A 26,030-nucleotide genomic window follows, 5' to 3' on the forward strand; every position below is an offset into this window, starting at 1 on the left:
CATCTTCCTGGCTGTGTCGCATAATTTCCGGATTTACTTCCTTAATCCAATTAGGGAATTACATAGGGGATCATAGCTACTGGCCGTTGATATGATTTTTGCCACATCTTGTTATCGTACCCCTTCAAGGCGAGAGATAACCTGCATAATTTGGTCAGCCACTACACTGTGAAAGATCTGTCCCTGTCCCAGAAGCACTGATAAACGTTGAGCAGGGGTTTACCAATGCTGATAAATATTCCCAAGGCTAATGCCTGTTTGTTTTAATGAGTGTAGCAGACAGCATTCTTGTCTCAGGTATGACAGAATTTAGATACAGTGTGATCTGAATGATCATCTGTCGTTACTGGAGACATGCAAGAAATATACCAGTTGGTACTGGCAGGGTCACTCACTATAGGCTGAGTATAGCTATTGTCTGCATACACATGTAAGTACATTCTGGCAATGAGATTGATTCTAGGCAGTATATCATTCTTTGGTGATATGTCCAAAATACTCTATATATCGTGGGGAAAACTGTAGTACTCAAACTAAATGCATATTTGTGTTAATTCGTCATAATAAATAAACATTAAAACAACTTCCCCCAAGGTATTTCTCAGTCCCGCATGTCAGTGATTTTTCTTACTACAAAACTCATTCCCTTTTCCACTGGGAGACAGACATGATTCAAAGCTGACAGTCATACAAAGATGCCATTACCCTTGTACAAAGGCCTTTGTCAATCAATTATGCTAAAACTATAGCCTTCACTTTTCTCTGGATGCCTACTGAGGAAGGTGACATCTGTTAAAATAATCTTCTATAAATAATCAGTTAACAACTATGCTGAGGAAGTAAGAAGGAAACTGTTGTGTCATGTCACAGATAGAACATAATATATCTATCACATACATATGGCTGCATACCTCTACTTGCTAATACTGTTTATCAACCACATTATACCTTTTAACACCTTGCCTCTTATTCCTTTATACCACAATGCTATTGTTATGGAAAAATTAATCATTATGCTGAATGTTCAAATTCCGTCTTGTACAAATTGCAGTAATGCCAAAGAATTTGTAATGATTTCTCAGAAAACAATTTACCTGGTGTTAAGCCATATCCATTACCTTTAGTAGGCAAGGTGCTATTTGTAAGATTTACAGCCAAGGTGTTATTTGTATTTGAATAGTAGTGTACACCAGACAAATGGTAAATCATTAACAGGAAATGAAATCAGGTAACCGCATCATTATACTGGTCGTTTCCTAAATGTTCCTTAGATAATTTTCCAGTGATGGTTCTGGGTAATGCACTTAGCAGTCACTTTTCTCTTTCTATGTCTTAAGACCCATATCCTGGCTATGTGAATGTAATCCTGAATCATTAGAAACTAATGACCTTGCTATCACTGCAACTAATGATGTACATGTAATTCTTTTTTCTGTCATGCTAGACTTAGGAACAATATGATGTGGGAAATGAATCTAGAGCTACTGGCGTCAGTATTAATATCACTTATAATTTATAGCAGTTCTTAACCTGAAAAAAAGTGAAGCTCTGTTGGATGCACGTCTTGTAGTCAGTAAATGTAGACATGTGCAGAACTTGGAAATACAACTGTATCATGAGGACATGACATTGGTAGGAAACACAAACAGCTATCACTATTACAGTACAGATGTGTACACTTGTGAAAGGACGGCTTTACAACAATGCTATCAGTATCAGACTAGTATTATGTTACTCATTATCATTCTATAACACTTTTAACAGTCTGCATGCATTACAAATATTTACTTGACATTTTTTTGTATTTTCATATTGGTCTTTGTTGCATGATCGACAACAAGTGTGGGTTTGTATGTGACTATGTGCTGGTGTGTGTGTGTGTGTATGTGTATGTGTGCGTTGGCAGGCTGAATACGTAATGAGTCTTAATATAAGTTATAACCCTTGGAGGACCATCATCAATCCTGAACAGAGAGGGTCGTTACCATCCCGGCCATAAAACCTCCATACCTGACCTATTTGTGACCATAAAACGTGTAATAACACTGGTTGTCCTGTACTTATGGTGACCGCATTACCACTATTTCGACAACTCTCTTGTCTTGTCGCAAAGACTCCTATCTTGACAAGTTGACTGGTCAGCTCCACACTGTATGTATCAAGTACTGTATGTGGGATGTTCACTAACTTTCTTGCTAAAAAGTATGAGTTTCCTGTGCAGAGCACCTGAAGTTACACTACATAGAAGCCAGGGGAATGGAAATATCTACACGCCAGTGTAACAAGTTATAACCAAACTATTGTACCATAATTATTAAATGATCAAATGAAAATTATGCACAACATCCTACCTATATTTGTTTACATCTACAGCACCTTTGTAACCAAAGTTAACAAGAATACATAGAGCCTTTAGTTTGAGCAAGGAGGTTTTACTCAACTCAGGATGTTACCTTCTTGGTTTGAAAACATAAGCAATTGGTATTCCTGTAAGTCTGTAGTGTTTGTCCGATGGTTTTCGTGGCGTAACACAATCCAATGTTAAGCATGATAAATCTTTTTATATAACCGGCAGTTGCCAAGCAATTTGGCAAGTGATATACGATGTAATAAAGGCCCTTTCCCGAACCTTAAGGTTGGATAATTCCCTTTGTAGCAAACACCCAGCCTAAGAGAGAACCTTAGACCCGTCTACAGCTTTCCTTGTGTTGTTATTTGAGCCGACCAGAGTCAGGAATTCTTCAGCTGGCCTTGGGTAGCTAGCGTTCCGACGACAATCGTCGGCTTTTCGTTTGACCACTGCAGAGAGATCCGCAAAAGTAAACCAAAAATCGGACATCTCACCTGGTCACTGCTAGGTGACGAACTCATGGTTATTTCCAGGGGTTCTGAAAACTCAGCCAGATTAAAGTTGAGTGTCGACCAAAGTATTTTATCCTGCTTGGTGGACAAGCCTGGCCTGCTGTCGGGCCCACAGAGTAGAGTTCGAGGGCTGGGCCAAATTCGACGTCCTTCCAAACAGAGGGAAAATCGGCCACAATTCCGACGTTCTGTTACTCCAGCCTCATCTAGATAGGTTCTAGACGTCACAGGGAGTGGGAAAACGTTAAAACTATACCGGCCCCCACAGCTTAAGGCCTATTCGGCTCCATTTAAAAGGCAGTCACTGCAAGGATGAAAGTACTGCAAATGGCGGCTCCTCTTTTCCGACCCGAGACGTGCGCAGGGCATTATGGGATATATGACGTCTGTGAAAGTACTAGTAGTATATCGTGGCCCAAGGGGGGATTTGCATATATCCCATGATGCACTTTACTTTCGATCGCGTTCGATTTTCCGCGCGAACGCCGGCAAACCCGGAACTGCAAAGCCCAAGATGTAGGGCATGGGCATCTTCAAGATGTTGGCCATGTTGGACAGCAGCCAAGAGAATTAGGTGGGTAATTTTCGTCATTTTTTAGAGTTCGGGAATTGTAGTTTTCCATGAAAAGTGTTGATGTGTGTGATACCCGAGGAACATGTTTAATTTTGAGGTAAATGCCGATAGACTTCTCATGCGTAAATCCCGTTGTCGCATGTTGGAGATTTGCATATAGTGCTATCAAATCTTCCGCATTGGTTAATCAAATAGTGGTGCTTTTTAAAAAAAAGTGTAGTTTACGTATGGTAGATTGATTGTGTGTCTAAAAAAACGAAAAGCACCAAAAAGCACTCATAGGAAGATCACGAAAACAGCCGCGCAGGATCGCATGGTTGGTCGTGTTTACATACGCCTGACAGTCGCGCGGAGGCCCTTTAAACTCATTAACATATGCAAATAAGCCGGTAAAGAAAAGATGGCGGACACGTAAACAAACACGAACGCGCCGTAGTTTTACCTTCCTAAAGCAATTTAGAAAGTTTGGAAAGATTGTTACAGTATAGGGACTTAGCAGACATTCAGGGAAAACCTATTCAAACGGAAAATGTTGTTGGTTGGACTGGAAACTCGCTTAAAATGCGGAGGTGAGTGGGTATCGTATATGTCGCAAAGGCGGAAGTTACCAAGATGGATTTTCGTACTTCGGGTCGATGAATTCACTTGAAACTCATGAGAGCCCAACCTGAACGTATTACTGTACTTGCAAAAGAACTAGATTTATGTAGCACAGACTTTTCAAGGGTGGGCGTTTGTGGGCTTAATATTCGCTAAACAGACGGTCGCTCGGGATCACATAGCCGTAGAACTTGTTTACCTCTCTTGTCATTATTGACTGGTTAGGCTTGCTTGTGAGTTATACGAAGGAGTCTGATCTACAATTTCACCTTCACTGTCATATACGTACTGTCGTTGATATTTGGACCAATAAATCTTGTCAAAAAGTAGTTGTAGTCTTTCAGTTTCATAATTTGAGAGTCTGTCAGAATTTGTAAGTTATCAAGTGGTGCAGTGGTGTGTAAGATTTGTAATTTATGGATTATTGTTGATTCCCCAGGTTAGCAGTGATGTTTATGAATATCATAGTTTATTTTCGAGAGTTTTTAATCCTTGCCAATGAAACAGAAAAAAATTGCATACCAGACCAGTTTATATCTTATGGGACATCCATAGATAGAAAATTATCCTAAATTGTAATGTTAAAGGTACATTTTGCTTTAATTTTGGTTCTTTATTGACATGTTCAATAACTGTGTCTCATTCTCCCAAAGTGAGCAAAGTGTCATCAATAACTTCATTGAAATACCTCAAGGAAATATATTCTATAAAAGGGTAAAAATCATCTTAGACTGTCCAATATTGTTTCCCTCAGTCATGATGTCAACTCCATCAACGCCCCAAAAGAGGCCACATGTTGGCGGGAGTGGTCACACCCCGTCTGGGAAGAGGAGGCAGCACAAACATGGAAAGAAAGATGGAGGAGCTCGCCGACCTCTCTCTTTCCTAAGTCCTAAGGTGATTAATTGCCATAAGACAGAAAATGTTTCCTCGATCAAGATCATCATTGGCTGTTGTGGTATGGTCCAACAGGATGTAGCAAATTTACAAATTGTTAGGTTTCACTGATGACCTTACAGGCTAAGGACAGTTTTACTGTTGTCAATTATACCATTAATACAATTATTTCACTAATGTGATGTTATTTCATAGTGCACTGATGTGATGTAATTTCATAGTATGTTTATTACATCATGACTCCTTGCAGAAACTATTCAGAAGTCGAGTAAGATTGGTGAGCCAAGACTGATGATGACACTCAGTACCAGTTAAACTATAGCAAACTTTGCTATAGTTTCTCCTTGCTACAAATTACATGTATCCTGTATTTGCAACAGATAACACGATCTTTGGGGCACATGCTCACCCCAAAGATTCAACTGGCCAAGTCCCCTCGGCCTGTGAAACACCATCAGTGGACTGATAAGGAGGACAAGGCATTGATCCAGTTTTTGGATCTAAGCCACCTTGATCAGGATGAAAATGTCACTGACACAGCATCCTGGCCAATGAGGCACGCTAACAGTCCCTTTTGGACAGAGGCTGCAACATCAATCAAGACGGCAACCAGGAGCAGTGAACTTCTTTCAGGTCAGTGAAAAACAATGGCTCTTGCTGTCTTTACCTTGATAGATTATTGCAACAAGTTTAGAACTGATAGAAATCAAAAGAAGTTCTATTATTTCTCACATTTAGTGTGAGTGTAGTCCCTCAAGGTGTTGGGATATGAAGTCATACTTTGTCAATAGCAAAGGTTTCTCTTCAGTGACACACTGTTTCTCTTTCTATTCACAGCAAACACAGTGAGGAACAGGTGCAGGAAGTGGAGGACGAAATTCGACGAATCCCTTGAAGCTGCTGTGAAGTCTTTTGGTCTTGAGACGAATTCAATCAGCCGTGCAAAGAAAACCAAAGAAACAGTCAGCAGGGGATGCCAGACAAAGAAGTTGACTGTGGACCAGCAAACACAAACTGAACATAGCTGCCAGGATGATGTCACAACAGTACTGTCTTCTTGCAAGGCCCTGACCCAATCAGAATTTGATTCTTTCATGCTTATGCTGCTTCCTCAAATCGTTCAATCATCTTCAGTTCTATCCTTTGGTGATAAACTGTTCTCAGTTGTAGCTACAGCAAAGAATATTTCCACATACCCAACCGACTTCTTTTCAAAGTCCATCAATGCCATGTCCACCCTACAAGAACACAACAAGCCCAACATCCTGTACAAGTTTGCCCACATCTTGAGCACCAACAGGCCTGGCACCTCCACCCCTCTGCTCCAAATTGACAGGATGCCATTTGGATTACTACAATACCAGATGGAGTTCTTCAGTGCCACCAATGTACATCAGGTTAGCATCAGTATATAATGATACTTATCTGATGTACTAATTTAAAATGATGGCATTTCCAGTAAAGAATGCCTTCTTAGTTTTTTGTTTGTTGTTTTGGCTAGTTTTGTCTAATTTTGTAACTAATTACCTCAATTCATTTGGGTTTTCGGAAAAACTTGTCCAGTCCGGAGTGCGGAAAACCCTGTCCAGTCTGAAAAGAGGGTCTGCATGGGGGTATACATTGTAAGCTGTCTGAAAAGAGGGTCTGCATGGGGGTATACGGTGTAAGCTACTAAGTACTAGTATACAACAACATTTTTTTTTATCTTTAATACGGCTAAGCACAGAAATAACATCAACTTGAAGTGTGGCACAATGTCATAAAAAAATTATTACTTAACAAAAATCATCCATCATTGTTACTTCTCATCATATAAAAAACGTCTACTCTTTAAGTCTTTGAGACTGAACATGCTATTAGCCTTACGGCATAATTTTGCAAATAAAACACATTATTTTTAAAAGGATACATAGTTCTATATAGCTCACAACTTGTACTATCGTTTGAAAAATGCCATCTCGGCTTTATTGTAGTGCATTGTAAAATATATTGTAATGTTATAACATTGTGTACTAAAGTCGTGTTGATATTGAAACCTTTCGCAGTCATTCTATTAAACCAGGATTTAAACAGACCAGCTCTCAAAATGAGTGCTGCGCACTTATCATTTAAAGAAAACCTTTCAAAGCCTGTCTTTGTAATGTATTGCCATTATTTAACAACCCGAAATTGACGGACACTCACTATCCATTGTTTGATTGACAATTCTCTCCCCTCATGTCCTACCAGATAAGTGTTAATTGGGTACTTTGCATTTGACAGAACTGACTTTGTGTGCATGCATATTGCACCTTTGGGTCACTCATTATGCTGTGTAAGTGCTGTCTGAAGTAATACTTTTAAGCATTGCCAGGAACCCCTATGCAGACCCTCTTTTCAGACTGGACAGGGTTTTCCGCCCCATTTCCCTGTCTGGACTGGACAGGGTTTTCCAAAAACCCCAATTCATTTTTGCTACCATCTTCCTGTGCAATTAGCCAGGCCCCAAGCCATGTAGTGTTGGGCAATTAGAAGTGTGATCAGGAACTTTGTTCATTGTGGTAGGAGGGTGTGAACAAATTATCTATGGTGATATCAGATATGATGAAGATTGCAGACTTCATAGCAAGAGACAGTGTTATGTCCAACTTGTTATGGTATTAATTTATACAATGGTACTCATGTATGTTCTGTAGGTCAGCATTTCTCCAGATTATGCCAGCTGGTTGGAGAGCATGTGTGCTGAGTTTCCAACCAGGTTCTTGAGGCTGTTTCGGGGGCCAGGGTGGAGTGGCCTGGAAAGCACTGACTTGGACCCATTGAAGGTTACTACATGTATAAAGATGGCTTTTATGTTTCACAAATTTTCAATTGTGATGATAACCAGTCCATATACTTAATGTAGTATCTGAATATTTGCCATAATAGCGATACCTTTTCAATTCCATTTTGTATGTATTTGACATACTTAGTTATTCCAGTAGATTCCCTAAGTTAGTACAGTACTAAGGAGGCTGGCTCAGAGTGATATTTACCTTGAGTAGTATGATAACATGAATTGTGAAAGAATTAGGGGCACTTAAATACTGTGCATTTGAAGAAAGTACATCTTGTTCTGTTACTGTGTAATTTTTGTCTATTTTTTTTTTACTTGTCATGTCTTATTTGACATATGATTCTCTTCCTTCTCTGACAGGCACATATTAATGTCGCCGCCCCCTCCCTGGACACCATGTACAGACTGGCACAGAATGAGAAGTTTGATGGCAACTCCAGTATCCATGTGAGTTTGCAAACCTTCAAAAAAAAGAGAAAAATTGTTCCAGAGGCATTCTCTTCTTGGCAATAATACTACTAGTATCAGCAGTTCTGCTCCTTGTGATGTCTATGAATGGAAATTATTGAGCTTCATTTGGTAGACACACTACTAAAGAATAGACATGGACGTTGGGAAAACTTTTACTATTTTATGCATATCAGATTAGTATACAGTAAAGTTTGTTCTGTTATATACAGATCGCTGCACTGGAATCCTTTGCCAAGATGAAGCCAGGAGCACGTGTCTGGTTTAAGGCTGATGCTTGTGATTTGAAGGTTGCCCTGCAGACATCTACAAAGGGCAAATGGGCTGGAGACGTTGATCTTGGGGATGGAAGCCTGGAGAAGCTAAGGGCTGACAACGACAGACGCATGGTCCTTGTCAGGGAAGCTGGGAAGTCCTGCGTGCCACGCAATCTAGAGGCCTGTCTCCTCAGTCTCCTTCAGGATCTTGGAGAAGACATTGATCTGCTGAAAGGTGGCCTTGAGGCAGCAAACAAGAGGTATAAGGAGAAATTCGAGCAGGCTAACTCATCTACAGATGTGCTGAAAAACCTGGCATGGGACAGGGTAGAGTACAATACCCTTCTGGAGCAGGCCAAAGCCTTCTATGAAAGGTGACTTTTAGAAATATTGACTTCAATTTTCTGTCTGCATAGTTATATAAATCAAGTAGTTAGCAAAGCCGCATTGCACAACTACATGTACCTGAGCTACTTGAAAAAGCACAATTTATGCTTCACATCAGTTGAGGATGACTGCTTTACCTTTACCTTCATGCACATGCTTTCTATATTATGTAGGTATGAAAGGCTGCTGGCAGCTCTTGGAACTGCTTCCCCTCAACCTGGCCGTGTGGCCCAATGTCTGGTGGAACTGAGAGAAGACAACAAAACCTACTTGCACAATCTCTTCAAGAAGAAGAGAGTGGCTGCTGATCATGCATTGGTCGTTTTGGTGTCTGACGAAAGACGAAATCAGAAGCCCTATGCTGTGCCAATCCTGCTCATTCCATATCACAGTATCCGGGATCAGTTCCTCCAGCAGTTCCTGGACAAGTGCCATGAGGAGGCCAAGAAGCTGGGACTGATACCTGTTGGTAAGAGTCTATCCTTTACATGTGAAGCTTAACTCCACTATAAACATAGTAAAGACAAAAGTTGAAGTTAAAGCACAAAAGTAAAAGTAGAGTGTTACTCTTGTCTGTTTTTTGTAATATGACAGTGCTTCTGTTGAATGATGCAAAGCTGAACAAAATCCATTATAGGAAAATTTGTCTTTTTTATTGAGACATTTCAACGAAACTTCATGATAAAGTCCATTTGTAGACTGTAGTCTTTGCTGAGGTGTTGACCATTGGTATATTCTGGTGCAATGCTAGTGGGTTGGCCCTAGAGCCTGTGCGCTGGGGGCTTTTTTAGGTACTCAAAGCTAATTTTCCATTTAGAGCTTTTTCATTTTGCAAATCTATCAGTGATGTGGTGCTTTGTGATTTGTTGTCAGGTGATGTTACGGATGGAGAGTTCAACTCCCTAAGGACGCTTGGGAACAAGCGCCCTATTCATCTCTATGAAATCATTCGTGGGGTGAAAGACAGTGTCAGGAGGATGGCTTCTGACACTGTGCTGAAGTCACTCCGGAAAGTTGGAGGTTAGTTTCTTTCTCTGCTGACTTGACTTTAATGTTTGGCCTCTCTATTATATCAGACTGTGCAGTACCACTGACATTAGTATGTTTTATCCGTGTGATATATCTTTGGCCCAAGTACACTTACAATGCAACAAATTCACCTGATTTCAGGGATATTCTGCAGGGGGAATATGGTGAAGCCATCTTGTATCTTCTCACAAATTCTGCCCTTGTCGAACCAAATGTGTTCAGCTTATGTCACAATAGACTCTGAACTCCCCATCAGTTTGTACTAATTGATGATTGTGGTTTCACTGTGCAGAGGATGACAATGGCATGCCATTGACAGAGATGAGGGAGAAGGCTATCCCACCAGAAGTGATTGAAGAATACCACAAACTCACAACAGTGGAGCAGATGAGAGAGGAGGATGCTGTAGTAAGACTGCGTGGACAACTCGTGCCCCCAGATTGTGGCCCCTCAACCTTCCGTGCCAACTCGCCTGAGTGCATGGCTGACATGCTGCGATCAATAATGGCCACATACAGATACCGTCTCAGAATAGAGGAACTTCGAACTGAGGGGGTTGATTTCACACACCACATGTATGTCCCAGAGAAAGACGGCCTCAACTACCTTCACAGAAGAGAAGATCATTGCCATCTCCTCAAGAGAATTGCTGGTCACCTCAGAAAAGAGCCTCCCCGGTGGTTTGACCACCATGCTCTCGAAGAAGCGCTCCATCCGCAAGATGGTGAGCCCAAGCCAGGGCTAACAGAGGCAGCCCTGTTTGGTTTCCGAAAGCAGTCTGTCACCGATGCAGAGATCTTGCTGTCCTACAACATGGTCAGGTTTCTCCGACACAGAGGGTATCACCGGGAAGCATGCTATATCGAAGTCGTTGCTGGATGGCATGAAGCAGCTGATGGCCGAGGGCTTTCAGAGGAAGAGAGGAAGGAGAAGAACACAGCCATGATGGACATGATCCTTGATGAGCTGATGCCATATCACCGTTCCCCCCCATGGCGCCGTTACCCCCCAGACTTCTCAACTCTTGACATCAACAGGCAAGAAAACCCTACACAATGAATATGATTAGATATAAAAAATGCAGTAACCGCTCTCTTTAACTTGCAAATCCAGTGAGATAGGGGCTTTACCAAATAGTATAACTCGAGAATGCCTAGATGGATTAAAGACCCAGTGAAATGAATATCTTTGTTCTGGTCGCTTTTTTTAGGTTCGGTCGAGGAGTACTTGGGTGGAGCCGAGAAACCCTCATCGCGGTCACAACAAATATCGAGTCAATGGAGCTGCGGAGAAGTGAGAGTGCGACAATTGGCTATGAAGAGCATCCAAGAGCGAGCACGACAGACGATGTAGAGTGTTTCTTTGCTGGACTTCACCGACACATGGGAAACACCTTTACCCTCAAGGAGTTGCATGCTCGATGGCCTACAGAAGTCAGGTATTTAAGTATCTTTTCAAACATTTACAGTATGGTCTTTTTGTAAAATTATTGAAAGATTTCATGTACTCACATTGTACTTGCGACGTACATTACAAATCAGTTGTGGACAGGTCATTATGGGCAGTATGGGCACAATTCTTGTGTCCATGGCATGTATTATTTCACTTGAACAGGTTTGTAATTATTTATTTGTCTTTCACAGGGAATTCTCAAAGAGAATTGACCCGGACCTGCCTTTCTATTACTGGACAATCAGTGAGAGGTTCAGAGAAGCAGAAGACACTTACCCATCCTTCAATGATGACCCTGAGGATGGTCGTCTGCGCCTCCACCGACTGCGCACTTGTAGAAGGGAAGACGCTTCGATTTTCACAACTGCAAGGGGTGTCCTGCCGGTCAGGAACAGGGGGACCATCAGGCAGATACTGCACAGACCAGAAGTGCCACTGCCTGAGGTCCCAAATAGCTTGCCACCTGTTTAGAAGATTACTTTTAAACTGTTATATCCACATCCAGGGTTAGACAAGTCCAAAAGTTTTATTGTCCTAGCCAAGTGAAAGTGCTGATTGGGCAAGCTCATGTCCTACCCCACTTGCCCGATTTTTTGATGAGTGAGATTTTGATATAAATGTACTTTTTAGTCATGGTACCAAGCATTGTTTGTTTTTTTACAGAAGAAAGTGCCTGTAGCCACTTGTTTCCACCTGTCACCACTGTTGTATATATCTAAGTCTTTTATTTTATGTATGTTTACTTTTTATTCTGTATATGTATACTTGTAAAAGATGCTATTTTGTTGTAAGTGAGGAAAGAAGAGAACTCGGGTATACACATTGTTGCAAGTGTTATACAGGTATTGACCTTATATGACAATCAGTTTTTGATCTTGAGACCACAGGTATATATAGACATTGTCGCAAGTGTTATACAGGTTTTTGCCTAGTTATGCTTTGAAGTATCCTTCTGTCAAACTAGTTATTGTATATATGAGGCAAGCACTGCGGATATTGTTTTCTTCAGAACCTTTAGTTTTATTGCTGAATGTATACTTAAAAGATGCTATTTTGTTGCAAGTCAAGAAAGAAGAGAACTCAGGTATATACATTGTTGCAAGTGTTATACTAGTTATTGTAACTAGTTATTGTAACTGTCAAACTAGTTATTGAACTTATGAGGCATGCTCTTCAGATTTTGTTTTCTTCAGAACCTTAAGTTTTATTACTCAATGATACTCATAAAAGATGTTATTTTGTTGCAAGTCAGGAAAGAGGAGAACATGTATAGACATAGTCCTAAGTGTTATACGGGTTCTGACCTTATAAGATATCAGTTTTTGCCTTTCTCCCAGCAACCAACTGCCTAATCCAACCAGCGACCACTTTTTTTTGCAGTCGCAATGTGGTATCGCCCTCCACTAATAATATAGTGAGTCAGGGCAGAAAGTTAAGAGTGAAGGCACAAGCGAGTAACAAAATTCCCAATAAAACTACAGATCAAATCGAGTTGATGGGTTGTTGCCTCGTTATACTTTTTATACAATGACCGAATTGAACCTGTAGTCTTTTGCATCGCCTTCCCAAATCCCTCTCTTCACAATCTTCACCTGAACTTTGTACATGAATTTCTTTGCAGGGAAGCAGAAGGAATGTGTCAACTTGTGCATCGCAATCTCAGTGATGAAACCATTTCTCATTGCTCTTGTCAGTTTGGGGACTTTGGGGCCTGGGCAATAACCCACTATCTGCCAAGTGTTTTCTATGAACATTTCAAACACGATGGCATTCCTATCCTTGATATTGGTGGGCTCAAAGGCTACCTGGACTTTGACATCTTCTCCCTCCCTTCTCAGTTTTTCACACTTATCTAGCACAGCCTGACAACTAGTATGCCACGTAGAGCCAACAACAGAAAAAATCTGCCCACTCATACGATTTGCAGCATGGTTATCTGTGTCTTCGTCTTCTTCCAACTCTGCATCTAGATCTTGGTCATCCGACTCCCCCCCATCTGAAGAAAAATGCAAGTCCTCCAAGCTACATACAAGAGGGTCTAGTTGTGACTCTGTTTGCATGTCGCAAAGTATTGGAGGTGACTGTACAGATTCAGACATCTGACAGTTGCAATGGTCAGGGTATGGTAGATTGGGGTCTACAGGCTGAATGTCTGTCTCGTACGGTAAGTCAGCCGGGATATCTGTCGTCACTGCTGGAAGTATGAAGGCTGCACTGTCTGTTGGCAGTATCTCTGTGTCCCAAAGAAGGGTACCTCTGGCCTGCTGCCTATCAGCATCTTTAGAGCATTCGAACTGTAAGAAAAGCAGAATCTGCTTGGAGATGATTGTTCTGTAACTGCATTAGTTAACCCTGTTGCATTCCAAAACTCCGTCCATTCCAAAACATGATTTGAACTAACACGAAGTTGAATGCCAGCTGCATTCCAAGACGTGACCCATTCCAAAACATGATTTTTCGTCATCACTTGTCTGGGGGCAGAGCCAGGTCCTACTTCTGAGGGCATGGCTAATTGATACATGTCTTGACATATTTTGTAACGCAAACAGCAGAAGAAATGAAAACAGCAGCATCGCAAACCGCATGATCTTGTCGTCACATCGTCTAAAATCTGTAGCTATCCAAATCCGTGACACACCTTTTTCAAGTCAAATGGCTTTCCACTACCACTTGATGATTTCTACAATCTAATTCAAGTAATGCACATTCTTTAAGTTATGACCTTTGAATGTTGAGAGTATACAGCATTCATTCGTATATCAGTTATTAAGGACAACGTACAGAGAGAATATCCCAAAACTAGTAAAAAGATTGTAGCAAAGTAACTACTAGTAAATATTTCTAAAGATTGTCACAGTCACACCACACTAACTATATGTTGAAACACACACATGGTGCTAACATGTTAGGCCTTCGAGTATGGGTCAAAGGTCTCAAATCTTGGGGCAAAACCATGCACACTGAATCCCTTTATCGTGCAAACTAAGTAACTTACGGCAATAACATTGTCTGGGGGAACTACCGGTCCTCAAGCCAACAGTCTTACAGTTACACTGCAAACATCCTTCAGACTCTGAGACACAGCTGGAGCCGCATAGTTCTGTTTAGAACTTTTTATTCAGCAATCAACCAATATGTCACTATAACACAACACTTTATGCTAACCAATTGTGTTGAAAGAAAGCCATTTCTATTTAACTCCAAGTTCCAAGCATTATTATTTAAAGCTACCTAACAAGGGGGCTTCTACCCTATACATGTAGTACATACTTCACAACATGTTCCATTCCACAATGGTTGTAGTGAGAAACAAGTTTTTGTAAATGCCTCAATTCTCAGACAGACATGATTTCTACTATTAGTAAAGATAGATTTGTTTGACAAAGGTATGGGGTCGTGAAACTCTAGTATTTGTATTTTTAAAAGATAATTGAATATTGCTAGCGAGTCTTCAGTAAAAAAAAACTATCCCCTTCCAATACCCAAACACTGAAATGATGTAAAACTAAAACCATTGACAGCAAATAATTTTTACAAATAAAGTGGCTGGGAAAAATTACCTTTCACATGATACACGTTTTTCAATCCTATTCAAATACCCAGTAATATTTTGAAGCAAAAGGAAAAGCATTAACGATTAAGTTAGCTGTTAACGTTACTGACTCAACGCTGAAAATACATTACATGTGTCCCACATCACTTTGTACCTTTTTTCTGTGAAAATACTCGACAACAAAACAATCGCCGGTGGTGATGTAAAATGAAGAAATAACTATCAAATACTAGTACATAAAACTATAATAGAACTCGATTTGAATCAGAGTTAAAAAGGAATATAGTGCCACTGGAAAACATGACAAAGTCGATAAAATTTGTACGTTACCGTTACGTTACATGCCCCCTATAATTCGTAGCCTTTCTGTTGCTGTACAATTATTCCTGTTTCGAACCATCAAAAATACTGAAGGTCCCTAAAAGATCTACGAAATAAAGTAAACCTTACATGAATGGTAGAACTCGACTTGATCCGTAGTTTCACTGGGGAAGTCACCCCGGCGAACAGGCTATCCAGGTTCCGATCAGGCATCAAGCACAGCCGGCGCACTGACGGCGGGTCGCCCGGTACTGCTATGTGACAGCGCCGTGTAACTACTTCGATGCACGAAACCCCCGAGAAATGGATTGGGAACTGGTGAGTGTTTACACAGCAAAGTAAAACTTCTGGAGCGTCCTGCAACAGCTTTGGTTCAACCGTAAACACTGTGTTTACGGGAGCTCCCGGGATGCTACCATCACCGGAACCCGCCATTTTTCAAATGATGACGTCACGGCTCGAGCGTATATATAGTTGAGACCGCGGTGCATCATGGGATATATGCAAATTCCCCCTGATCGTGGCCCGAGGAGAACACCTTCGTGAGGTTGACCCTGCGGGCAGCATCAAGTTAACCTGCTGCTGAACTTCAACGAAAAAACACAAACACACACATCAGGAACACAACTTTTTTCCATTTTGCATTTTACCCCATACCACTTCTGTATTGCAACCATTATTGCAGTTAAAGGCACCCAATGCGATTTTAAAATATTTAAACTGGAAATATTCTGGATGGGACATTTGGTATGATATTGACATTTACTTCACCATACCAACACACTCGTATCATTATTTCGTACTTTCAGCGTTTAAAAAGAATGCACAAATATGCCACAAATGGACCCTTTCATTTATTGCGCCCAACAATAAATCAGCACAGGATCGAGCCACTAACAGTTTCCCATCGGTAATTTTCGGTCATTTCTGGACACATGAGGTTACCGACCAAATTGAATCTGTGTAAAAATGACTTGAAAATTGAATTTATGAAACGAAAAAATCGCATTGGGCGCCTTTAACTTTAAAGGCACCTAATGCGATTTTTTCCGTTTTTTTTTCAAATTTTCTTCCGTCTTTTCCCCGTTTTTTTACACACAGTAAGGTTAAATTACACTATCTCATTGCATATTGACCTTCATTGAGTAAAGATGTGATGTCGTTGGGTGATGAGAACTCATTGAAAATCTGAGAGCTGCCTGCGCCGCTGGGGCACCCTTCTATTTCAAATTTTCTGTATGATATTTACATTTAAATCCCCATATTAGAACGGTTGCATCATCATTTCACATTTTGGCCGTATATTAAAGAACAGGGTAGAAACAAGCCATAATAGGAGTCCTTTATTTTGTCATGTTCGTGTGCGGTCGGATATGATGAATACCCTCCAAGCAACAGTTTCGATGAGGAAACCGTTCTATTTTCTCAATGTGTTTGATAGGGTTGGCGTAAACGGCTGCCCGGTCGGTCGGCGGAAACCGCTGCCCGGTCCGGAGGTTTGTTTTGGGGGTTTCGAGTGTACCAAATGTATACAACATGGCTTGCTGTTGCAACAGTAATTTAAGTGCATTTCTCGTGTAGGCTGACCCTACGTTGAACAGTAGCCCTAATATCGTAAACATTACCGTAATTACCGTAATAATGGCGTAATTTTGATCTTACACACGTTTACGGTAAACACCAGATTTCGGTGATGCCAGCTAATTAAGATTAACGCTTATAAGGTCGATAATGAGCCGCGTGTCCTCACAGTAAGAACAGATTAGCGCCTTGATTTTTTTTGCGAAAATGTTATCCCCAACACTAGTTTTATATTATATACTCTGAAATAAGAAAACTGTAGGTTGGATTGATTGGATTGTGTAATTTATCGGAGATTTTCGTCATTCCATGCGGCGCACATTAGGTCCTTGACTCCGAAATACGCACGTGGATATGTGTGAGGCACTTCTGATAGGGGACAGTAGTAAACTTTATCATTACTTGCTCTTCGGAATTAGCTTTAGACCAATAAGATGTGGGCATTGATCAGGGTATGAGTCATTCGTGTTATTGAGTGGGCTGACTACTCACTCTTTGCAGCCAGGGGCTGAATTGCGAGGAGCTTACAATAGGCGGGGCTAAATCTCAAGGGTCTGGAGCGAGCTGCCATTCGGCGCCACTCAGGTGACCTCAATACGACAGTAATTGCCCCAGGTGCGACCAAGGTACTGTAGGTTTTAGACCACTCACAGCGCACCATAGCACATGTGACGGGTTCTTTAACGTGCCTGGGGTGTGTCTCTCCCCAGACACGGGACCTCCATTTAACGTCCTATCCGAGGGACGACTCATTTTCACTTGAGTAAAGTGAGGAAAGTCGTGTTAAGTGCCTTTCCCAAGGGCACAAGACCGGCAGCACGGCAGGCGGATTCGATCCCGCGACCTCTCGGTCACGAGGCGAACACAATACCACTGTGCTACGCGGCTTCACGAAAGAAGATTGAAGATTAATTGCTAATCAAAAAATTTTCTCGAGCCAACCATGGCCACGTTGTTTATCGCGGTGTTATTTGGGCTCTAGCCGCTCTATCCTTGGTTAAATCTTTATTGTCTGCGGGTTTCTTCATTTCCGACATGTGAGAAAATATTATCGTGATCAATCAAAGAATTACAGTTTCAAGCTGTTTGATTAACAATCAATTATGTTCTTATTAATATTCCGTCTACACGGTATTCAGAAGATGAATATTCTTAATATTACCGACCGCTGTCCACGTGAAAGCGCCAGGTAAAAAAGGCCGTAATTACGATCGGATTTACAGCATGTTCACGATTACCCTCGTCGTGATTTAGATACAGAATACTACCAGCCGTTTTCCAACCAAAACCCCGTCCAAAATTTCGACACGGTTTTGCATACGTTTATTCTACGATGGGTGTATGTTTAATATTGAGATTACAATGCTTTCTGCTGCAAGAAGGCGCAGCTGCACTAGATACCTTACTCTGCTGTATGCAATACTAGAAACCCCCAAACTCAACCTCCGGACCGGACCGGGCAGGGGTTTCCGCCGACCGACCGGGCAGCCGTTTCCGCCAACCCGTGTTTGATAAGGATAAGTAGCAATAAGCAGTCCTTCTGTAAATTAATAAGTGTACAGATGTCATCTATAGAATCAAATCAGTGTGGTCCAAGCAAAAATAGATTACATGTATTTCACTAACATAGAGGATATATCACTCATTTCACCACTTGCTCATAACAAAAACACTTGACTCACATGGCTTATTCTGTGATAAAACAATGATAGCTTTATTTGGAACATACTGCAGTTATGAAGTTTATGACAGTAATGCAGCAAACTTGAAAATCGTATGCCAAATATTTGACGTTTATCCTTCTATGATAGTGGCCTTCATCTTTCACTAGTTATTTGTATCAAGGCTTACACATACCAAATGATAACAAGTATAAAGCAGTACGAGCAGTATTCCTTGGAAGGTTTACTTGCATTCATCTTAATATCAGTACAATGTACATGTACAATCATGTAAAACACATTCAGGCTACTCTCCAAGCAGAGGCTGGTGGGAAAATTTGTGACCTTTTCCTTTCATCAATTTTTTTCGACCGGCCTTTTCCTTGTATTAATTTAAAAAAATTGATGCAAGGATTTTTCCCACCAACCTCTGCTTGGAGAGTACACTCAGGCTACAACCTACCATTCTAACAGGAATGTTAGATATCTTTTGAAAGTTTCAAAAGTAACCTGTATAAATGCCATCATGCACAATGCGTATTCTTGGGTACATGTGATTATTTCTTTCGTGGAACGGGACATAACATTCCAGATTTCACACGAGATACTAGATTTGTCCACTTTTTTTTACAGATAGCAAAAACCGTTTGTTTTTTCTGCAGCTATTTAAACAAAGCAACTTCGTTGCCTGTTTGTAACGTTAAAATGATTCTTGTAAGTTCGGTGGATAAAATTTGGTGGAAGATTGTCTCATGCTGTGATTTTCAAAATGTTTTGGGGAACTGTGACTGTTTCAATTTGTCTTGTTACTGTAATTCACTATACTTGCAAGCTAAAACGCTACGGGACCAATATATTGGATGGTATGGCTGTGCACACAACACGAATAGCACCGTTTCTCATATAGGGAGAGAACTATTCAAAGAATGACGTTGCTTTAAGCCCTGATTTTTCTTACTACCTGTTGAAGACCTTGATGTGTATACAGTCTTATAAAAAGCATTCTTTCCTTTTTTGTTGTTTACAGATCTGAACATTGGAGGGATTCCATACATTAACTGGAAAATATATGAAATGCAAAACTGGCAAAACCATTATTATAATATCTACCACAAAAGAGTCTATCCTTGCAGAAAGGATTACTAGTATTCATTTTCTGAAACCTCCAATTTTAACCTGTGGGTAAAGCTATATTTACCAGTTGCCCCTTTCCTTTCGTATGGTTTAGGCTATATACTTAACGATACAACCTATGCTGAGAATATTTTGTCACCAACCACAGTAGCGTAAATATCTCTAAACTCCTTTCAAATTTCTTCACAACCTAGACAGATAGTATGATATTTTTTCATGTTTTTTGATGCATGCTGTTGTCATTCTGTATTCACATTTAACAATACATCATAAATTTGAATTCCACTGACACCTGAGCACAATACATAAATCAATAAACCCAGTAATATATCACATAGTAAATCCCAAAAATATATACCACATAAGACCTTGCACGCACTTAGTTAACACACATTTTATAAATAAATTGAATCTGGGACAAAATGTACAGTCAAACACACAGCCTAGTAGCCACAATAACTTATACATGTATAACTATTGCCATATACAAAACAACAAGATACTGCCTCTTCATGTCATGTAATCTTATAGATGCAGCAAAATAAAAAAAAATGATATGATAAAAATATTGTGAATATATTCTTCAATGCTAAAGGTCTGTTACAAGGAGTGGTCAAGCTGAACATTCTCTATTTTGTTATACTTTGCATACACCAATTGTTTCTACCACTTTGCTACAACATCCCAACTACACACCTACCACTTGTTCCTTACAATATATTGCACATGTATAGGATAGAGCAGGTTTACTGCCAATGCCAAGACCTAAAAATCTGTATAAAGCTGTGCAGCAAAAGGTCCAATGTAAGGGCTGAACTACAACTGCATGTAAGTGCATGTGAATAGCCATACAGCGTATGCGACTAAGCTATTAACTTCTTCCAACATCCTATCACTATTATTTTGGCTCGGGCCCTCTTCATTTAGTTCCTTCAAATGTTTCTATCTTCAGATATCTATTTAACTGCCTTGGATACTTGCAACTCTGTTCAAAAGTGCTTCATTTTGTTCTCATTGGCTGTCCACAGTTCATGAGAAATTGATTTGAAGTGTTTTACAGCACATCCAAGAAAGATTGGATTTTATATTTGCCAACAAGCATGATATCTGGCTAATCTTGTCTTTACCACCAACAGGGCTTCTAGAGTTTCAAATCAATACTGGTACACATTATCATCTACAAGTGTAGGTCCAATACTACATAATTTTTACCCAATGTGCGTCATATTGAACAGAGTATAAGTACACAGTTTGACAGTAACTACCTCAAATATATACATACAATAGCTTCACAACATTCAATAAGTCATAACCACTACACAACTACACTCCACTACAATATAGCTACATGTACTTTGAAAGCTCCGCCTGATCTAGTGTTAGAATATAATATTTGTTTTCTCTCATTTATCCTAGGTTTCTTGTTGCACTATAGTCCCTCTGGTTTGGTCTTCGTGGAGTCATAAGCTCGCACAAGTTCAGACTGCAAGTAAAATGATAGAATATTATTGTGAGTCAAAAAGCAGTGTCACTAAACAAGAGTGATCATGTGGTTGGACTATGTATGACGTACTGGGGAACTAGACAATACTCACATATAATGTAGCCTTAAATAAGAAGACTGGACTAAGTAAACAATGTAAAATGTTCTGTTTTTGATTGCTGTTTATCTGCTTTGATGCAATTCTGAGGAATGTTCAAACATATGAAATTGGCCCACAGTCAATGTTGCTTGTATCATAGCACACATTAAGCAATAGATGAAATTATTATTTGAAATGATTGTCATCAAATCTTCCAGTCTGAGTGAGGGTCATGTTGATACTGTCCACTCCTCATATAATATCACATTAAAAAATACCATATTACTTTTATTAATAACAATGAATCATGCAACATTATCACTACTCCATTGAAACACTAATTACTCAAACTGTAAGCCATGCATTGTTTACAATCTGGTAAATCATCCATGATAAATGACACACGTCATATAAAATATTTGTATGTCAGCATGTTAAAAAAAATTCTGAGATGAATGCAGGAAAAGATACTGAACATTTATTCGGTGTAAAAGACAGACAGGAGAAGATTAAGTTGCCATTTTTCTTGGGCTATTTTTTCAACAGTCTCATGCCTAAAATAGACAAAATCAAAGGTGTCTAAAATTACATACCTGAGGCACAATTCCATGCTCTTCTTGTGAGAAGGCATAGCCATCTGTAAAGGAAGAGAAACATACTCAGTACAACATGACAAATATCAGAAATATACCTACTGTTTGTCCCGTGATGTGAAATATGGCAACACATGAATGAGAAATTATTATACATAGTGTTGAATAGAAGTGACGTGAGTACATGATCCTTGTTTTACATTTGATAATCATAACGCTACATCCTTTTCCCTTCAATTCAGCAGCTGCAGGCTATTACTTAGTGAGTAATATTTATACCAAAATGTGATTTGATTGAATTAGGTTGTTGTCTCCAGCTGTACATTTTTGTTTTGTTTTGTCCCACTAGGTGACCATGTTGTTAATTTTCCTTGTTAAATCGGTCCGATTCAGCTTACGAAAACGCCATGTAATGATGTTCAGATTCTTAGGATGGACAGGGTTAAGTTTTTCCCATGCCAATAAGCAAATTTCCTTTCTGACAAGAGGGACAGTTCTGGAGATAGCCTTGCTTCCGACAGAGCCTATAGAGATGAATGTTAGGAGACCCTTACGTTGTTCTGTGCCTGGTTCACCCGGCCGTGCGGCTGCTGCAGGTGGTGCATGTTCCAGCAGGCCATCCCGCTCACCAATCAGCTGCGCCCTGCAGACAGAAGCAAGCAGAACGTTCAGCTCATGAATAAACAAAAAAAAATGAACAAATTGCATGCATCGTTTGGGACAGTTAAGCTTTGATTCATGTATGGTTACTTGTCAATCAATTCACTGGTTGAGTGACCAATTAATTTTTTGGTTGACAGAATGATTGATCTTCACACAAAAACAACACTTGTACATTCAGCCCTGAAAACTGTTCAACATGCATATGAAGTACTAACAGTAACATTAGTACACACATGGAAAAAATCATGTCAAATATTCTTTGGACACTATGTTACAAAACACCTTCCTACACTGTAATCAGATCTATGTACTATAAGTCTTGAATGGCTAAAAATGGTAACTTAATTTTAGCAACATAAGTGGTGACTATTGAACTGCTAAAATTTCATCATAGTAATTACTTCATCACTGTGCTGAGGCTAGAATTGTGAGCTGCTCTCTTTTCTAACCCTTTAAGATTACCGTATATTCTCGAATAAAGTGCGCACTTTTTAAACTTTTCAAAATTGAAAAATTGCTACAAGTTGTTGCCAAAGTTGGGGTGCGTACTTTATTTGAGGTTATTGCAGGGATAAATGGTAAAAGAGCCTAAAATAGAGCAAGTTGTAGTTACACTTCAAGGAAGGATCCAAAACATACACATTGCAGTTGTCTTGGCGTTGTCTTACAAAAGGAATTGTCTAAATATGATTTACATAAGAGGCACATTTGCATATGTATATGACTTAGTGACTTTGGCAATTTGTTCAACTGGTTTTTCAAGTGAGATGTGCTGGCTTACTAGTATTTGTTTCAACAGTTCATTCTCAGTGAAGTTGCAGGAGGCAGTTCACAAGTTTGAGACAATGACATTTTAAGGATGCAAAATAACCTAGGAAAAACATAAAAAATCTCAGTTTATCCAGTTCAAGGCCTGTTCAGACTTGGTATGGAAGGGGTGCGTACTTTATTTGAGTTTTTCCATTCTACATTTCAGTCCCACAGATCTGTCTGATACTTGCCCCAAATCAAGGGTGCGTACTTTAATTGGGGTGCGTACTTTATTCGAGAATATACGGTACCTAGTACTGCAATATCAGATGTAAATGGATTTACAGTATGTGGTCACTCCTACCATGTATAACAGGTCATCAAAATTCTCTTAGCGATCAGACATATAACACAAGCGCAATTGAAACTTCTTGAGTACGTACTTCGTATCTACCCATCAGAACTTACGTTTTCTTCTGAGCTTCAAGGATGACAGACTCGGGATCGAGACGGGCCTTCTCCAACTCTTGCACCTTCATCAGCAGCGTCTTGAAGCAGGTCCGTTCAAGGCTAGGGAAGAAACCAGTGGTCTATTTTTAATTGAGAATCAATAGTATGGTACCTTAAGGAGTACTTTGTACTCATACTTGTACTCAATGATCAATGTTACCAATAGCAACACAGTGCAAGGCCATTTACATTGTACATCACAAACATACTAAACTTCATGATTTCAAATGCATTGCCTGTATTTCTTTTTAAGCTGGTATTAGATACTTATCAGCAGCAACTGGTTATGCTACACTGAATGACCCGTCACACCTAACTTTTGCACATCTATCTGCAAGCGTTCTTTAAAAAACTATCCAGAAAAGATGCCCCTACTTCATCTTATGGATACATTGACCCATTGCAACACATACAAATAGACTAAACATTTCAAACAATTGATGTTGGGTGTTGAATATTCAATTAAAAATATAGTTACATATTTTTCAACGGCTAGCGTCATATCTGTAGGCTCTTTTTGTGAATTATGATACAATAGGAGGTACTACATGAAAGAAAATGTTAGACCAAACTTACGCTTTCCAAGCGACATCTCTGATGAGACAAGCGGTGGGTATGAGGAACAGGCCCATCCAGAACACTCCACTGCCCAACACGTAACGTTCCTGGGGGGACAGAGGACAGGAATCAGCATTTTAAACCATCTAATAATAAAGTATTAAGGGCTGCTGTCACAACAACAACTTGTTTCATCTGTGCAAACCAGACTCTGTTGGCAATAATCTCTCTATCAAGATCCTGGAACTTTTGATTGAGCAAATTGACCAGTATTGTACATTTGTGTCCAACTGAGCTAAGTGCCAGTCACAGTAAAGATATAATTTATTGCAAACATACACATGTTACAAGCATCTAGCATATGGGTTTGCCTGGACCTTCTTAATGGATTCCTTAAGCTTGCTACATGACATGCCTGGTACTCCTGGCTAGATCTATCTGCACTTAACATGACTTTGCTCACTCCACACAGGCACAAAAACTGGCACCTGACTTTAATTGAGGAAGTAAAAGGCAGTGGAACGAGATGGCTAGACTGTGCCCTAAAACAACCCGTTGACCCTACAGCCTCAAAAAAGGCTATGGGTCAGACCCCTTAGATAACCCACCTGTCCTAACATGTCCGGGCCCAGAGGTATGACTGGCCAGAAGTTGGAGTAGATCATGAAGCAGAGGAACCAGGCGATGATGCTGCCCCAGATGGAGATGTGACTCAGCTGGAGGGATAGACACATATAACATCAACCTGCTGATATATATGGTAACCTATAGCTATTTAAGCTATGACAAATGTAGCAGTCATCTTTTGCTCTTACCATTACCATCTTAACATAACATTCTAACACATCAAACATTCACATCTACAAGTCCACAATCCTTCTTTCCGGAGGTCATTTCTTATGCAATCAAATTGTAAAGTAAAAAAAAGCTGGACAGTTGTATATACTGCAAACACTGTAAAAGTGTCATCAAATAAATCACATGTTGTTGTGTTTCATGAAAAAAGTCATCATCCAAAGCTTGTTGTGATCAAGATACATGTAATTAAGAAACAGAAAATTCCATACTCACAGCTGATTGAGATATATGACTAGTACATAACCCAATATGTAGATATTGCATTTCATTTCAATATTACACTTAAGATTGGTTGAGCAAAATGTTTGAGATAAAATGCCAACTACATACCCTCGTCCAAGAGTCTGACATTAGAGCGGCTTTCAGGCAAACAGTTACGACCACATACTGAAAAAGAATGCACACAGTAGTGATATATAAATTATGAGTATACTTGGAGAAAGCCAGATGTAACATCAGCCACTACAACAGTCATGAGAATACCATCCACCTGCAAGAAAACTTAAACTCCATATAAATGATTTCAATAATATCTTTTTCATGATCATGATGGCATCATATTATCATTATCATCCCCATAAAATCAGGTCTGTTTAATATGACTTTCCCCATCTTAAATTTAGGGTAATAATGGATAAACATGTTAAGATACAACCCAACATCAAAAGAAGAAAGAAGAGTAAATAAAACCTGTCTTTACTGACCATATAATCTTATTTCTCTACATACACAAAAATCAGTAACAGAAGAATAATGCATACAAATCCAAAACTTTACCCCTTCATGATCAACCCCTTATTTGCACATCCCCAAGAACCTAACACTCACAGTGTAGACCATGTTCCCCACCACCAGCAGGTCTCCAGCCTTCCCATCACTGATGCCCACATCTGGGAAACACACACACAGGAATCAATACAAAAC

General features: G+C 39.9%; 4 protein-coding genes across 5 annotated transcripts in view; 1 reads left to right on the forward strand and 3 right to left on the reverse strand.

Moving 5' to 3' along the window:
- The window catches only part of LOC118418993 (ubiquitin-like protein 3), a 15,774-nt gene extending 12,536 nt beyond the window's left edge, over positions 1-3,238 (reverse strand). Inside the window, exon 1 of one of the 2 annotated variants that reach the window (XM_035825183.1) lies at positions 2,845-3,238. In XM_035825183.1, the coding sequence (XP_035681076.1) occupies positions 2,845-2,871 (27 nt within the window). In that variant the 5' untranslated portion in view covers positions 2,872-3,238. The remainder of the gene's footprint in view (positions 1-2,844) is intronic. The other variant, XM_035825184.1, reaches the window with a different exon arrangement.
- A 685-nt stretch (positions 3,239-3,923) lies between these two features.
- On the forward strand, positions 3,924-11,812 carry LOC118420039. The gene is made up of 12 exons (XM_035826745.1): positions 3,924-4,005; positions 4,791-4,933; positions 5,314-5,566; positions 5,771-6,330; positions 7,609-7,737; positions 8,109-8,195; positions 8,429-8,847; positions 9,034-9,329; positions 9,734-9,880; positions 10,182-10,926; positions 11,100-11,327; positions 11,533-11,812. The coding sequence occupies exons 1-12, from the start codon at positions 3,966-3,968 to the stop codon at positions 11,810-11,812; spliced, it is 3,327 nt and encodes a 1,108-aa protein (XP_035682638.1). The 5' UTR covers positions 3,924-3,965.
- Positions 11,813-12,861: 1,049 nt separating this feature from the next.
- Positions 12,862-15,739, reverse strand: LOC118420040. Its single transcript, XM_035826746.1, has 2 exons — positions 15,345-15,739; positions 12,862-13,635 (listed from the first exon to the last, which is right to left on the reverse strand). Exons 1-2 carry the CDS (start codon positions 15,648-15,650, stop codon positions 12,862-12,864), a joined length of 1,080 nt encoding a protein of 359 aa, XP_035682639.1. The 5' UTR covers positions 15,651-15,739.
- Positions 15,740-18,483: 2,744 nt separating this feature from the next.
- Positions 18,484-26,030, reverse strand: part of LOC118418791 (probable phospholipid-transporting ATPase IA) — a 32,436-nt gene continuing 24,889 nt past the window's right edge. The window contains exons 35-42 of the mRNA XM_035824832.1: positions 25,935-25,996; positions 25,437-25,493; positions 24,857-24,964; positions 24,267-24,355; positions 23,649-23,750; positions 22,322-22,410; positions 21,768-21,811; positions 18,484-21,074 (exon numbers count right to left, since the gene is read on the reverse strand). Coding sequence (XP_035680725.1) covers positions 21,021-21,074; positions 21,768-21,811; positions 22,322-22,410; positions 23,649-23,750; positions 24,267-24,355; positions 24,857-24,964; positions 25,437-25,493; positions 25,935-25,996 — 605 coding nt within the window. The 3' untranslated portion in view covers positions 18,484-21,020. The remainder of the gene's footprint in view (positions 21,075-21,767; positions 21,812-22,321; positions 22,411-23,648; positions 23,751-24,266; positions 24,356-24,856; positions 24,965-25,436; positions 25,494-25,934; positions 25,997-26,030) is intronic.

The sequence above is a fragment of the Branchiostoma floridae genome, chromosome 7 (genome assembly GCF_000003815.2).
Source record: "Branchiostoma floridae strain S238N-H82 chromosome 7, Bfl_VNyyK, whole genome shotgun sequence".
In the NCBI taxonomy this organism is placed as follows: domain Eukaryota; kingdom Metazoa; phylum Chordata; class Leptocardii; order Amphioxiformes; family Branchiostomatidae; genus Branchiostoma; species Branchiostoma floridae.

What these genes read in the sequence shown, in the direction of transcription:
- LOC118420040 (XM_035826746.1), bottom strand. Translation starts at nt 15,650, where the DNA reads ATGGCGGGTTCCGGTGATGGTAGCATCCCGGGAGCTCCCGTAAACACA. An exon ending in AGTCGAGTTCTACCATTCAT is followed by an intron (nt 13,636 to 15,344) that starts GTAAGGTTTACT and finishes CTTTTCTTACAG; the next exon opens with TTCGAATGCTCTAAAGATGC.
- LOC118420039 (XM_035826745.1), top strand. Translation starts at nt 3,966, where the DNA reads ATGTTGTTGGTTGGACTGGAAACTCGCTTAAAATGCGGAG. An exon ending in GCCAAAGCCTTCTATGAAAG is followed by an intron (nt 8,848 to 9,033) that starts GTGACTTTTAGA and finishes TATATTATGTAG; the next exon opens with GTATGAAAGGCTGCTGGCAG. An exon ending in TCAACTCTTGACATCAACAG is followed by an intron (nt 10,927 to 11,099) that starts GCAAGAAAACCC and finishes CGCTTTTTTTAG; the next exon opens with GTTCGGTCGAGGAGTACTTG.